General features: G+C 50.1%; 1 protein-coding gene across 1 annotated transcript; it reads right to left on the reverse strand.

The window, feature by feature from the left end:
* Positions 1-3,992: 3,992 nt before the first annotated feature.
* LOC128138244 (olfactory receptor 14A16-like) lies at positions 3,993-4,916 on the reverse strand. The gene has a single exon (XM_052779551.1). The coding sequence runs from the start codon at positions 4,914-4,916 to the stop codon at positions 3,993-3,995; it is 924 nt and encodes a 307-aa protein (XP_052635511.1).
* Positions 4,917-14,855: the final 9,939 nt, after the last annotated feature.

The raw sequence follows: 14,855 nt of genomic DNA on the forward strand, positions 1-14,855 counted from the left end.
AGATGATAGGTATAAATTGAAACATATGCAGAAAAGAGCTTGGTGTAATAAGTGTGTAAGAAGTCTTCATTTTCAGAGTTTTGAGGGTTTTCTATAAATCCTCCTGATTGTTTTCCCTGTTGGCCATTGACATGGAACAGCAAGCTGCTTACCCTTTCTCTCCCTCTACGTAAATCTAGATTTATACAGTCATTTCTAAAATGCATTACCTATGAAGACTTTAAATGGAGAAACTCTTCTCAGGACATGTTTACATTAAAACATTTGACATCTGCATTTCATATCTAAACAGAGCTGAGAGCAATGGAGGTTGGGAAGAGCCCACTATTATTTCTTTGCTATCAAGCAATGTCCAAAATTGGTAGCACTTCCCACCTATCATCCCTTTTTTGAAGTGGCCAAATCTTTATGGGCTATGCAATGGCATAACATCATGGCCGTCCAAGTGCCAGACCCCAACGGATACACCACAGAGGCCCAGAGCACAGCCGATGAAAGGAAATGCCATTCCTATCTGATAACCTGATAAACTTCTCCGATCCAATGTCTGCCTTGGTAGATGAGTAAGGCTTCTGACACTGTCTCCCATAAAACAATCACAGAGAAGCTGCTGAAGCAGAGGCTGGATGAGCAGACAGTGAGGTGGACTGAAAAAGTGGCTGAATGGCCGGCCCCACAGAACAGTGATCAGTGGCACAAGGTCTCCCTGGAGGCAGGTCACCAGTGGTGCACTGCAGGGGTCAATACTGGGTCCAGTCCTGTCCCTTCAAACCTCAACTCTACTGTAATTTTGTGATCCTATGATACCCTTTCAGGAAAATCACTGCTGCCGGGCACTTCTCTGAGGTGTCAGTGCCCGTGAATCAGCAGGCTTTCTCCATCTCCTAGGCATGCACACAACATGGAAAAATCTCTTTCATCCCTGACTTGCAGAAGAGGGGTCTTCCTTCCTGACATCTTCCCAGGACACACCTTCTCCTCTTCCCCATCCACAGACATCCACTGCTTTCCATTTCTGGGCTCAGATAGGGTTTAAGGATTTGCTAAAGCCATCGGCCACCTCCTTGTTTCTCACTGACATCCCTCGACCCTCTCTCTGAGCCCTACACATGGCCAATCACTGCTGCTCAGAGCCGCTCACTCTTCAGAAGAGGCCTTGATATTCTCACATATTCCTGGTGCTCATTAACTATCTTCCTGACTCCCTCCAGAGCTCATGGCAAAACGTAGTTGTCTACAACAGGGCCTTTATGACCCTCTTTTATGAAATGATTGTCTTTTTAAGATCTTCTCTGCAGAAAGAGTAGTTACAGAAAAGCACCAAATACAGAAAGACAGAGTCTGAGTGAAGTGCCAGTAAGAACCAAGTGAGCAACACGCAAGGCTGTGGCTTCCTGGCAAGGAGTCTTTCCTGTTTGTCACCTTTTCTCATGAAAGAACCAGGAAAACTGTCCATCCCACAGAGCTCTGCAGAAGGAAGTTGGAGCTGTACGTTGTGTGAGGGGATACAAGCAGGATCAGCAGGTAGAGAAGACTTTTGTAGGGAATGCTTTACAAGGGAGCACCCTGACCTCACCCAGATAAAAAAGAGACCAAGTAGAGTGCTGACATGATGGTTAGAAGTGTCCTGGGATAAAAGAGTGTGGATGAGAGAAGGTGGGAGAGATTAGGTTTGCAGAGATTTGAGGTATTACTTTCCGTGTCTGAGCAGCCCAAGGTTTGGAGCCATGGGAAAATACAGAAGCTCTCAAGGACCTTTTGGAATTAGTGGAACTATCACTACTAGCAGTAACAGGACAGTGCTGAAAGGAAATCCTTTGTATTTTCAATGTTGAACTAAAGCTTTTTAATTTTCTTTTTACTTGACAGAATAGCTATAAGTTCTCAGCGATGAGCCTCTGGTATGCAATTCTTAGAACAAGTGTCCATGATGGCACCTCCTGGCAGCTGCTTCATGGCCCCTGTCAGCACCCTGTCCTTGTGCTGTCCCAGCTCTACTGCCCATGCATGGTCCCACAGCCCCACTCTACAGCCACAGCATGGGCAAGGGGAGAGTCGGGGGCGGGGAAATTTCCCCAATTTGTGATCCCAGTGGTGGCCTTCAGATCATAGCTCCCCCATGACCCTCCTACTTTTGCAGCCTCCCCCTGCACCCGACCCCTCCCCTGCCCCAGCCTTGTCCCAGGTGGGGCTTTGCAGAAATCTCTGCTCCAGGGTCTGCCAGGGTCTGGGGAAGGAGAGAGGCTGGGCAGGGCTGTCCATTCCCCCACACCAGCCTTTGGAGCACCAGGAAGATGGAGGTGGCCTCACAGCAAACCTGTAAACCTGGTGACGTGCGGAAAACAGACTCCACAATCAGTGAGATTGTAAAGTAGGTATGTTCATTCAGCGCTGAGCAGCATGGGGGGTAATCCTGCCAAAGTCGTGCGCGCCTGACTCGGCAGTTCACTTCAAATTTATACAGTCAAGTGTTACATATTCACAATATGCCTATACATATGCATGACCTTTCCCCGCTTCATATATAAAATTACCTCTGAGAGGTCATTTCCATAGTCTCCTCTCAACTGCGCGTGCGCAGTGCCTCTTTATGGTGGTCGTCTGGTGGTCTCAGAGATGAAGATAGATGACTCCGTCACCGCTAGTAACCTTTTTTCTTGCTCAGGCTCAGTGGTTTCTTGCTATTTACCCAAGCTGCAAGACCAGTCTTAGCTGGCTCTTGGGGCCTGCTCCTGCTTCTTATCAGGAACTGTCTCTGCCTCATTGGCTGGTTCTTGGGACCAGCTCTTCTTATCAAAGACTGTCCCTGCCGCAGCTAATTTCAACAATGTAAGCGCTAAACATCATCTCTCATCCCCCTTTATTATGTCTACTGAGAGTCTTTTGACTCCCCTTGTCTCAGTGGGATGACCGGCAAGTGCTGGAAATGGACAAAAATTGGGATGATAAAGGCCCCGAGCCACCTTTGCAGTCTGTCCACACAACCAAGGGCACAGACCAGCCTCCTCCTCTCTCCTGCACCTGCATGTCTTCCATGCTTGCCACAAGCCCTGCCTCTGCACCACAAACCTCTGGTGTCAGTCCTCACCCTGCATGGTCACACACTACAAGCTATACACTGATATTGTTCTCTCCTGGGCACTTTCCAGCCCAGATCAGCTCCCCCTAAACTCTTCCCACCTCCCCTGACCTCTCCCCAGTTTAGCCCAGTCTGGCATGTCCCCACAGCAGTGCCCACCACAGGGTGCAGCAGAGCTCTGGGCACTCACCCCACAGCCCCAGACCCTCTGAAGGGCACAGCAGCTCCTCGGGGGTGGAGAGGGGTGAGCCCCAGGGGTGGGGGGCATCCGTGGCACAAGGCCTGAGGAGATCCCCTTGTACGATGGAAATGCTGCAATGGAGGCCAGCTCTGTCACACAAGTGCCCACTGCCTGTCCTTGCCTGCGGCCACAGGCCTGCCACACAGCAGGACTGTAACCATGCTGGAAGAGCACTCAGGCCTTCCACCAACCAAAGGGTTCAGAAGGAAAGCATGGAAGTGGGAAGAGAGCAGCTCGGGAAAGACCAAGCGCTGGTGCTCCCTGGCAGTGCTGCTGTGCCGGGACTCTTTTCTTCTTCTCCTCTGCACACAGGCACTGCTCCCTGCAGCTGCAGAGAAGGTCTTGGAGGAAGAAACTTGGAAAAACAAGTCACTGCAGGGACCTTTATTTTGTTTAAACTCACAGAGGGTACGGCTCATCATTTGCACAGCCTGCAGGTCACAAAAAACCTGGATATATTGTGAATTAGAAACCAGAGGAATAAAGACATTTCTTTGTGGAAAGCATTCAGATAAGTAAAATAAAACAAAACAGCAAAAAGACCCCAAACCAAAACAATTAAAAAAGCCATGAAACCCAAAATCTTCGTACAAGAAACACCAGAAGAGGCTGGGCCTGTGATGAGATATATTATGAGTCCTATGCAAAGGACAACATGCAGTTTATTCCTTCTCAAAAGCACCCAGTGATTAGTTTTCTCAGGGCATCCTTAATCGCATGGTTTCTCATGCTGTAGATGAGAGGGTTCACTGCTGGAGGCACCACTGAGTACAGAACTGCCACCAGCAGGTCCAGGGATGGGGAGGAGATGGAGGGGGGCTTCAGGTAGGCAAACATGCCAGTACTTACAAACAAGGAGACCACGGCCAGGTGAGGGAGGCAGGTGGAAAAGGCTTTGTGCTGTCCCTGCTCAGAGGGGATCCTCAGCACGGCTCTGAAGATCTGCCCATAGGACAGCACAATGAAAACAAAACACCCAAATACAAAGCAGACACCAACTACAAGTACCCCAACTTCCCTGAGGTAGGCATCTGAGCAGGCAAGCTTGAGGATCTGGGGGATTTTGCAGAAGAACTGGTCCACAGCATTGCCTTGGCAGAGGGGTACTGAAAATGTATTGGCAGTGTGCAGCACAGCATAGAGGAAACCAGTGCCCCAGGCAGCTGCTGCCATGTGGACACAAGCTCTGCTGCCCGGGAGGGTCCCGTAGTGCAGGGGTTTGCAGATGGCAACGTAGCAGTCGTAGGCCATGACAGTGAGAAGAAAATACTCTGCTGACATCAAAAAGACAAACAGAAAGACCTGTGCAGCACATCCTGCATAGGAGATGGCCCTGGAGTCCAGGAGGGAGTTGGCCATGGCTTTGGGGACAGTGGTGGAGATGGATCCCAGGTCAAGGAGGGAGAGATTGAGGAGGAAGAAGTACATGGGTGTGTGGAGGTGGTGGTCACAGGCTACGGAGGTGATGATGAGGCCGTTGGCCAAGAGGGCAGCCAGGTAGATGCCCAGGAAGAGCCAGAAGTGCAAGAGCTGCAGCTCCCGTGTGTCTGCAAATGCCAGGAGGAGGAACTGGGTGTTGGAGCTGCTGTTGGACATCTGCTGCTTCTGGGTGCGGAGGACTGAACAAGGAGGCAAGGGCAGTGACAAGTTAGGGCATTAGTCTCTGACCAAAATCAAAGCCATTTCTCATAATAGAATCATAGAATCATAGAATCATTTAGGTTGGAAAAGACCTTCAAGATCATCAAGTCCAACCATTAACCATGCCCCCTAAACCATGCCCTGGAGTACCCTGTCCACTCGCTTTTTGAATACCTCCAGGGATGGTGACTCAACCACTTCCCTGGGCAGCCCATTCCAATGTTTGACAACCCTCTCAGTAAAAAAATTTTTCCTAATATCTAACCTAAATCTCCCTTGCCTCAACTTGAGGCCATTTCCTCTTGTCCTTTCTCCAGACACCTGACAGAAGAGACCAACACCCACCTCACTACAACCCCCTTTCAGGTAGTTGTAGAGAGCGATAAGGTCTCCCCTCAGCCTCCTCTTTTCTAGACTGAACAACCCAAGATCCTTCAGCTGCTCCTCATAAGACTTGTGCTCAAGGCCCCTCACCAACTTGGTTGCCCTTCTCTGGACACGCTGCGGCAACTCAATGTCTTTCCTGTAGTGACGGGCCCAAAACTGAACACAGGACTCGAGGTGTGGCCTCACCAGTGCCCAGTACAGGGGAACAACCACCTCCCTGCTCCTGCTGGCCACACTGTTTCTGATACAGGCTAGGATGCGATTGGCCTTCTTGGCCACCTGGGCACACTGCTGGCTCATATTCAGCTGGCTGTCAACCAGCACGCCCAGGTCTTTCTCTGCCGGGCAGCTTTCCAGCCACTCTTCCCCAAGCCTGTAGCCCTGCATGGGGTTGCTGTGACCGAAGTGCAGGACACAGCACTTGGCCTTCTTGAACTTCATATGATTGGCCTCAGCCCATCGATCCAGCCTGTCCAGATCTCTCTGTAGAGCCTCCCTACCCTCAAGCAGATTGACCCTGCCTCCCAAATTGGTATCATCTGCAAACTTGCTGAGGGTGCACTCAATCCCCTCATCCAAATCATTGATAAAGATATTAAAGAGAACGGGTCCTAACACCAAGCCCTGGGGACACCACTTGTGACCCGCCGCCAGCTGTATTTCACCCCATTCACCACTACCCTCTGGGCTCGTCCATCCAGCCAGTTTTTCACCCAGTGAATAGTGCACTTCTCCAGGCCATGAGACGCCAGGTTCTCAAGGAGTATGCCATGAGAGACAGTGTCAAAGGCCTTGCTGAAGTCTAGGAAAATAACAATGACAGCCTTTCCCTCATCCACTAGGCGGGTCACCTGGTCATAGAAGGAGATCAGGTTGGTCAAGCAGGACCTGCCTTTCGTAAACCCATGCTGACTGGGCCTGATCCCCCTCTTATCCTGGACTTGCCATGTGAGTGCTTTCAAAACAAACCTTTCCATAATCTTCCCCAGTACCGAGGTCAGGCTGACAGGCCTGTAGTTCCCCGGATCCTCCCTCCGACCCTTCTTATAAATGGGAGTCACATTGGCAAACCTCCAGTCCTCTGGGACCTGCCCCGTTGACCAGGAACACTGATAGATGATAGGGAGTGGCTTGGCAAGGACCTCAGCCAGTTCCCTCAGTACTCTTGGATGGATCCCATCAGGTCCCATAGATTTGTGAGTGTCCAGATGGCGTATCAGGTCCCTAACTAATTCCTCCTGGATTAAGGGGGGTATGTTAGGCTCTTCATCCTTCCCTTCCAGCTCAGGGGGTGGAGTACCCTGAGGATGACTGGACTCACTATTAAAGACTGAGGCAAAGAAGGCATTAAGTACCTCGGCCTTTTCCTCATCACTGGTTGCTACGTTCCCTTCTGTATCCATTAAAGGATAGATCTTCTCCTTGGGATTCTTTTTACTCTTAACATATTTGTAAAAATATTTTTTGTTGTCCCTTACAATAGTGGCCAGATTTAGTTCTAGCTGAGCTTTTGCCTTTCTAATTTTCCCCCTGTATGATCTAACAAGATCCCTGTACTCTTCCCAAGTTGTCCGCCCTTTCCTCCAGAGATGATAAACTCTCCTTTTTTTCTTGACTCCTAGCAAAAGCTCCCCATTCAGCCAGGCCGGTCATTTTCCTCGGCGGTTTGACTTGCGGCACATGGGAATAGCCTGGTCCTGAGCCATTAAGATTTCCTTCTTAAAGAATGTCCATTCCTGCTGGACCCCTTTGCCCTCCAGGACCATGTTCCAAGGGACCCTCTCAACCAGTGCCTTGAAGAGGCCAAAGTTTGCCCTCCGGAAGTCCATAGTGGTGGTTTTGCTGACCACCTTCTTTGCCTCATCAAGAATTGAAAATTCTACCATTTCATGGTCACTAAGCCCAAGATGGCCTCCAACCATCACACCTCCCACCAGTCCTTCCCTGTTCGTAAACAACAGGTCTAGCAAGCCTCCTCCCCTGGTTGGCTCACCCACCAGCTGTGTGTCGTGGTTTAACCCCAGCCAGCAACTAAACACCACGCAGCCGCTCACTCACTCCCCCCCACCCAGTGGGATGGGGGAGAAAATCAGGAAAAGAAGCAAAACCCGTGGGTTGAGATAAGAACGGTTTAATAGAACAGAAAAAGAAGAAACTAATAATGATAATGATAACACTAATAAAATGACAACAGCAATAATGAAAGGATAGGAATGTACAAATGATGCGCAGTGCAATTGCTCACCACCCGCCGACCGACACCCCGCCAGTCCCCGAACGGCGAATCCCTGCCCCCACTTCCCTGTTCCTATACTAGATGGGACGTCACATGGTATGAAATACACCGTTGGCCAGTTTGGGTCAGGTGCCCTGGCTGTGTCCTGTGCCAACTTCTTGTGCCCCTCCAGCTTTCTCACTGGCTGGGCATGAGAAGCTGAAAAATCCTTGACATTAGTCTAAACACTACTGAGCAACAACTGAAAACATCAGTGTTATCAATATTCTTCACATACTGAACTCAAAACACAGCACTGTACCAGCTACTAGGAAGACAGTTAACTCTATCCCAGCTGAAACCAGGACACTGTGTCAAGAAGTTATCTTCCACACACTCCAGGAACCTCCTAGATTGTTTACTCACTGCTGTGTTGTATTTCCAGCAGATAATACATGTTCACCGCATTTTTTCCATTTCAATGAGATCTCTGTTCAGCTCTGTGCATGGAGCACTGGCTGAGTGTGCCGTGAGGAGCAGGACCACTGTGTACTGGCTGCCAAGGAATCAGTCCTGCTCTGCAGCAGTGTCTTTCTGGGAATGTTGTCAGTCAGTTGTGGCGTTTGAATTGGTCAGATGAAACTGCTCCTAATGTAAAAGTGCTTGTCTACATCTGCACTCCCAGGGCTAAGAAAACACAATCAAAGCATTGTTTGAGAGATAGGGTTTTTCTACAGCTCTCCCCCATCACACCTGGTAATAGTCTTGGATTTCAGAAACCCTCATCTTTTCTGCTGCACTCAGAGAAAATGAAGTGGATCCTGTGAGGAAAGAGTACTGCCTGCACCGCAGTGCAGAGTGAAGGGAGCTGCTCTGTCACTCTGTCTTGTTGCCAGCTACCCTGGGCTTACACCTTTCTGAGATGGCGGGTATCACACCCCCATGTTAACATGAAAAGACTCCAGGCACTACTGAGAGCAGAGACACCCACTGTCCAACAGCAAGTGACTCCCCCTTTCTCAAGGTCTCTGCACCCCACTTCTTGCCAAGGACACACATGGTTCATTTCACAAACCCAGGAGCATTTCCTCAGTCATGGTGACTCTGTGCTTTTGCATTGGGAATTCAGGTAACAGCAAGATGCTATGGGACAGACCTGCATCCTGGAGGGCAGCTCACAGCTTGGAAGGTCACCCTAAGGAGGTAGCCAAGTGTCCTGATGACGGTATCTCAGGAAGGGAGAGTCAGCTCATTTCCTAGGGAATGACACAGGCTGCATTGCCCACAGCTTGGATGAGAGCTTGGACACCTGTAACCTTGTTCCCATGGACACAGCTGCATGGGAGGACCCACAAGATCAGTGTGTGACTCTGCAGCTGAAACTCCCACCCCCAGAGAGCCTGACAGCAGGAACAAGGTAACAGTAGCAATAACACAGACTAGTGGAGAAACAAGGAAAAAAAGAGTAAGGATCTGCCTCAGAGAGACAAGGGAAGAGGCAGCTGGGCACTCAGGAAAGAGTTACCCTTACCCAGCTGTACATGCCGCCTCTCAGACACCAACAGAGCCAGGCAGTTGTTCTCAGTCCCTGTGCTCTACTTCAGGAGGTTCCTATCAGACTTACTGATCACTCAGAGTTACAGCTCAGGAGTCTCAGTGACTTGTTCAAGCATGACAGCTCCTTTTCCATTTCTCCTGAAAATTCCCCAAGAGTAGGAAACATAATGTACAAACTCAGGAAAGCTCCTTATGATTATAGCAATCCTACCTTTGACCTTGCCCTTGAAAAGTGCCCTTGGAGATGTCTTGGGGATGATCTGGAGCTGTGAGCAGCCTTGACCCACACAGCACCCTCTTGTCAGCAGAAGACCCTGCCCTGCTGCAAGTTGTTTTTCCACCCACAGCTTCTCCCCTGTCTGCTGTTAGAGCTCCCCAGGCAGGCAGAGTACTTACCCTGACCAGCGGCAGAGTCCCTGCCCCAGCACACAGCCCCTGGGGTGCAGGGACCCTGCTCAGAAGGACAGCCCTGGGCACCCCTGGCTGCACACCCAGCTTCACACTCCGCAGCCACCCCCGGGTGAAGGCAGCTGACATGCCCTGTCCCTCTGAGGGTGCAGCAGGGAAGCTGTGCTCCAAAGCAAATCCTTTTTCTCTACACTGCACAAACTGTGAGAGTCCTCCTGAGAGATCTGCTAGGCTGTGGGATGTGCCAGCTTCAGGATATCATTCCAGGAACCACAGCTACATTGCCCTGCAGCAAGACGCTTACCCTGTCAAGGGCTGTGAAAAATTGTCTCCAAGTGAGCTCTTCTCTGTCCTCCCACCCCAGACTGCCTTTAACATCTCTCTCTGCCTCACTTCTCTCCCCTCGGTGCCTGCAGGCAGTGCCCTCAGCCCTGCTGCGCTTTGCAGAGGAGCTGCTCCTGGGCAGAGCTGTCTCTCTGCAGTGCTGCCTGCTTGCCATGAGCTCCCTCCAGCCCAGGAGCCCAGCCCAGCTCAGCAGCAGAGGACCAGCCCAAGGCAGCACTTGCTCTGCCCCCTCTGGGCTCCCTCTGAGTGTCCCTGGGGCGCCAGGGGAACCTGCTGGAAAACAGGCTGAAGCAATCACTGGTGTTGCCTCCCTCAGCTGGGGAGAGACGCTTCTTTCAGCAGTGACATTTCTCCTCTCTGAAAGAGTGTGGTACAAGAATCGCCTTTTAATTCTCCCTTCTTTAGACAGGAAGAACATCACACTGGGGTCACCACGCATATGCCTGCACTTTCAAACTTCTGTTTTTTCTCTCCTCCTACATTTACTCACCCCCTTGAATACATAGTCAAGGAAATGACCAACAGTTTTCACAGGGGGCCTGTCAGTAGCACCTTGTCATTCCTAGAGATCAGCATCAGCTCCACCTACGGCCCTCAGGGGCAGCAGAGCCACCGCTGACAAAAACCCCATTCCCTGGCAGGGCTGCCCTTCCCAGCCCTTCTTCTTTCTGTCCTTGGGGATAGCAGAGTTTGCTCACTGTCTTGGCATCCAGTTTCAGCTTTATGTTTCCATCCACCAAACACTCCGGCATGGCTCTGAAGCCAAGCCTTTGCACACACGGGGTCTTAGACGCTTGGACCAGCTTCCCTAAGACAAGTCAGAGCCTGGCCTGGTGTTACAGCTGAGGTGCTACAGCCCAAATGTGCAATGATGCCCTCAGCCAGGGGTGCAACGAGGATGAGCTGGAGCCTGTGCTTTTTGACATCCATAAAGGAACTGCCAAGGCATGGTGGGACAAGCGACACAGCTTGGGGTGCTGCAATGGATGGGTACCAGTTCTCAGGAGAGACAGGCTGGAAGGATCAGGAGTGGGGTTCCCTCAAAGTGAAGAAGTTGCTTGGATGTATGGAGCTCCTTACTGGGGCCAGTGAGAAGTTGGGTCAGCCCTTGTGAGTGAGGGTCAGAGGAGGGGCCAGTAAAGGTGACATTGTGGTTGGAGTTGAGGAACCCACAGTCAGGGTGAGGAAGTGGGCACGGTCTTTTCTAAGCACCCAAAGGAAGTCTCTGGATGTAGAAGCCTGGGCCTCACTGGGGACTTTAACGACCCTGGCATTTTCTGGAAGGGGAACACAGCAGCATGCAAACAGTCCAGGCAGTTTCTGGAGTGTCTTTGGGGAACATCTTCACACAGCTGCCAGATGGGCCAACAAGGGTAATGCAAACCCGGATCTGATACTTGCCAGCAAGGCAGAGCTGGCCAGGGAACTGAAGGTCAGTGAAAGCCTTTTCAGTAATGAAAATGAAATAGTGAGGTCCGAGCTCCTGAGGGCACTGAGGAAGGAAAATAGAAGACTGCAGATGCCGGACAGTAGAAGAGCAGACTTTGGCCTATTCTGGGGAGTTTTAGTGGGGTCTCATGGCCACCAGCACTGACGGGCAGCAGAGCTTCATACAGTGCTCCTCAAGGACAGCATCCTCCAAGCATGGCAATAACCTATATCGACACTGAGTTGAAACTTGAAAGTAAATTCAAGGGCACCATAAAGAGCTGTTATTACTTCAGGGACAGATAAAGAAGAAGTAAAGATTATATGGGATAACTCCTACGTTTAGTAAGAGTATGTATAGATAGATCTGAGAGATTTTATGTGCTCTTATCACCAGCAAGGTCGCCCAGGCCTTGGTGCCTCAAGGCAGGACTCTGGTGGAAAACAGGCAAAGGTGGATAGGAATCAAATCAGGGGCTACTTGAGCAAACTCAAATGATACTATTCCAAAGAGACTGGATGTATTAGTATGTATTTACATAGAGGGAGAGAATGTGTCATCAGCTTACTGGTCCATATCCACGGCCTGTGAAAAAATAATGAGAATTTACAGGTCAGTGTCAAGGTTGTCAAAAAGAATACTTACACACGTATTACACGACATCTTTTCTGCATGTTTCAAATTCTGCCTAAATCTTCTTTCAGGGGTTGACGCAGTTGCCCACATAGAGATGGCCACAGCCTCCAAGATTCCCAGGGGTAGCTGAAGACCCCACACGGCACTGGGAAATGTGAGCCAGGGCTGTCAGGAACCTTTCTGGAGCAGGAGCTGGGGGACAGGCAGAGTAGGCCAAAGCATCTCACTTGACACAACTGATTTTTCTCCCTTGAGTAGAAAGGCAAGCCTGGACAATTGCACTCAATGTGTCCAGTGCTGGAGAAGAATGAGAAACGAGTGGGTCTAGATGCTGCAGAGTCTACTTGATGATGCTCTTGTAACCCAGATATGTTGTGTTTACTGCAGATTTGGCTATTCAAAAGATAACATTTTGTTCACTTTGTCTCTTTACTTCCTTCTGTGAATAGAGGGAGCTCCTGACTTCAGCATGTGACTCAGTGTGAGTGAATATGGACAAACAGAGCCTGGGGCAGGGAAGTCTTTTGGGGTTCTTGGGATCTGTGCTTGACACAAAAATGTGTTTTCTATTGCTCTAAGACCATCCACTGTGGAAAGCAGACTTCAGATGAGGTAAGGTGGACTTAATACACAGCAGAGGAGGGTGGTTTATTTTTTATTGAACCAACCTTCCTTTGGTTTTGGTTTTTGGCAATTAAGAAACATCCTTCTGTGTCTGTGTGCAGCCTGTTCTCCAAGTGAAGCAGGTGTCAATGGGCTGAAACATGCAGCTACAGACTGTAGTGGAGAAAGCTCAGAATTGAGCAAAGGTGCTGTAAGTCCCAGGTGGCTGATGAGAGAAGTGTTGGGGTTGGAGGCAGGGACAAAGACTGCCCATAGAGTGTCTGACATACAGGGTCTTGGCTTCTCTGCATATTCAGAGTCCATTAGGAGATGCTGAGGGTCAGTATCAGTTGGAGTTTGCTGGTTTCCCTTGATGTGTAAGCAGAAAAATAAGAAGTGGAAAAACATGAAATTGTTTCTTACTGATATTTGGTATTGAAACTTTTCACTTGGACTGCACTCCAGAAACCTCTTAAACTAACCCCGTAAGAACTGAGGAAGGAAGGAAAGTTATACCCAGAGGCTTGGCTTGTTAGGGCATTTGGCATGTTAATGAGCCCTCTGGTGCCAAGTTCCTGAACTGCGGATACTGAAAGAAGATTTCACTGGCCTCTAGAGAAGCACAAGTCAGCAGCACGTCTCCAAGTTCCTGAAGGTGTTATTTAGTCCCACTGAGGGCCATAGTGAAGCGATCATGGAGGGAATGAGATGACAAGGTGACTGTCCCTGGGGGCTGGTGAAGCAGGGACGCAGACGCACTGGTTAGAGGTTGAAAATCAACCGTGCAGGCAGCTGTGAATGGCCTTGATGTGTTTCATCAAGCAGGATGTTCAAGCGCTGACCCCCATACCCTAGGAATGGGGATCCTTTCCCTCACGGTATGCTCAGGACTCTTGCAGGGAGCAGTGAGATGTGGGGGTGTGCGATGATGCCAAGTGCAGGACAGCGATAGGACTCCTCCCAGGCTCTACAAAGCGTGGGGGTTGTAAGGAACTGGTGTCCTCTCAGGGGCTACAGTGGAACAGTCAGCAGCAAGAGGCAAACGGACAAGGATTTCCGTTCTGCTGGGGTATCCCTGACCCCACAAAGGGGCCATCCCCACCACAGCCTGTCCTACACTGTTCTAAGCCTGTGCCTCTTTCGCTGCAGATTTTAACCCCCACTCCTGCTTCCTCACCTCGCTCTGACCCCATAATGTCCCAAGCTTTAAGGATGACTTTCTGTCCTCACTGACTATTCCTTCAAACACAAAGCTGTGGTTTTCTGAGGTTTTGCCAAAGGCTGTGCATTCTTGATAACCTGTGCAGCTTCTTCCAGAGCCCTGCTAATGCTCCTCAGTCACTCAAGATGTCCCAGCCCCCAAGCTCAGTTGAATCCTCTATTTATTTCCACATCCTGTCAGTAAACTGCACATCCTCCTTCTGCTGCCTCAAAATCAAAACTCAACCTATTTCACTACAGCATGACACCCTCCCATTCTCCGCTCTTTCACGGCATCTTCCTGCCTTTAACACACAACCCCCCCACTCTCTCCCTGCATGCCCTTGTGTCTCAGAAACCCTTCCTCTTCCCCTGCAGTGATGGGACATCAGCCCAGGAGGTCTGTGCATTCTCCAGGCTCATGGATGTTTTCTGGAGGTCCATCCAAGTGTGGGAAGTGAAGGAAGAAAAGAGATCCTGTCAGCTCGTGGGGCATTACTGAGCACTTTCACCCCCAGCAGTGGGCATTGCCCTTCTGCCAGGCTGAGCCATGCACACCAGATGGAAAAGTCTCTATCATTCCTGTTTGCACAGGAAGGGCCTTCCTTCCTGCCATCTTCCCAGGACAATCTTCCTCTTCTTCTTCATCCACACACAGACATCAACCCTTTCCATTTCTGGGCTCAGACATGATTGTAAGGATTTGCTAAAGCTATCTGTCATCCCCTTGTGTCTCCCTGACATCCCTTGACCCCCTCCATTGACCCATGGATCCCTTCCCTCAGCAGGAGTAAAGGAGATCCCTGCCTTTCACTCTAAGGGTATCCTGTCTAATTATAAGACCCAAAAGTTGGCATATAGATGTAACATTGTCTCTGAGAGCAGAATTTTATTTCTGGAAAGAAGTGTCTCTCCCCAGCTGAGGGAGGGAACATCAGGGATACCTTCAGCCTGTTTCTCAGCAGGTTCCCCTGTGTCACCACCCAGACTGGACAGACCAGGGAGTCAAAATTCCCTTGGGCTAAATTTAGGTGAAAGGACACCAAACGATCAGTTAAAGATTTTATTCCTGACAGAAGCAAACTGAACTGGGGAGGCATGGTAGGAGGTGGCC

Source organism: Harpia harpyja, unplaced genomic scaffold (genome assembly GCF_026419915.1).
Source record: "Harpia harpyja isolate bHarHar1 unplaced genomic scaffold, bHarHar1 primary haplotype scaffold_120, whole genome shotgun sequence".
Taxonomy (NCBI): domain Eukaryota; kingdom Metazoa; phylum Chordata; class Aves; order Accipitriformes; family Accipitridae; genus Harpia; species Harpia harpyja.

Coding starts and splice junctions, on each gene's coding strand:
- LOC128138244 (XM_052779551.1), bottom strand. CDS start 4,916: ATGTCCAACAGCAGCTCCAACACCCAGTTCCTCCTCCTGGCATTTGCA.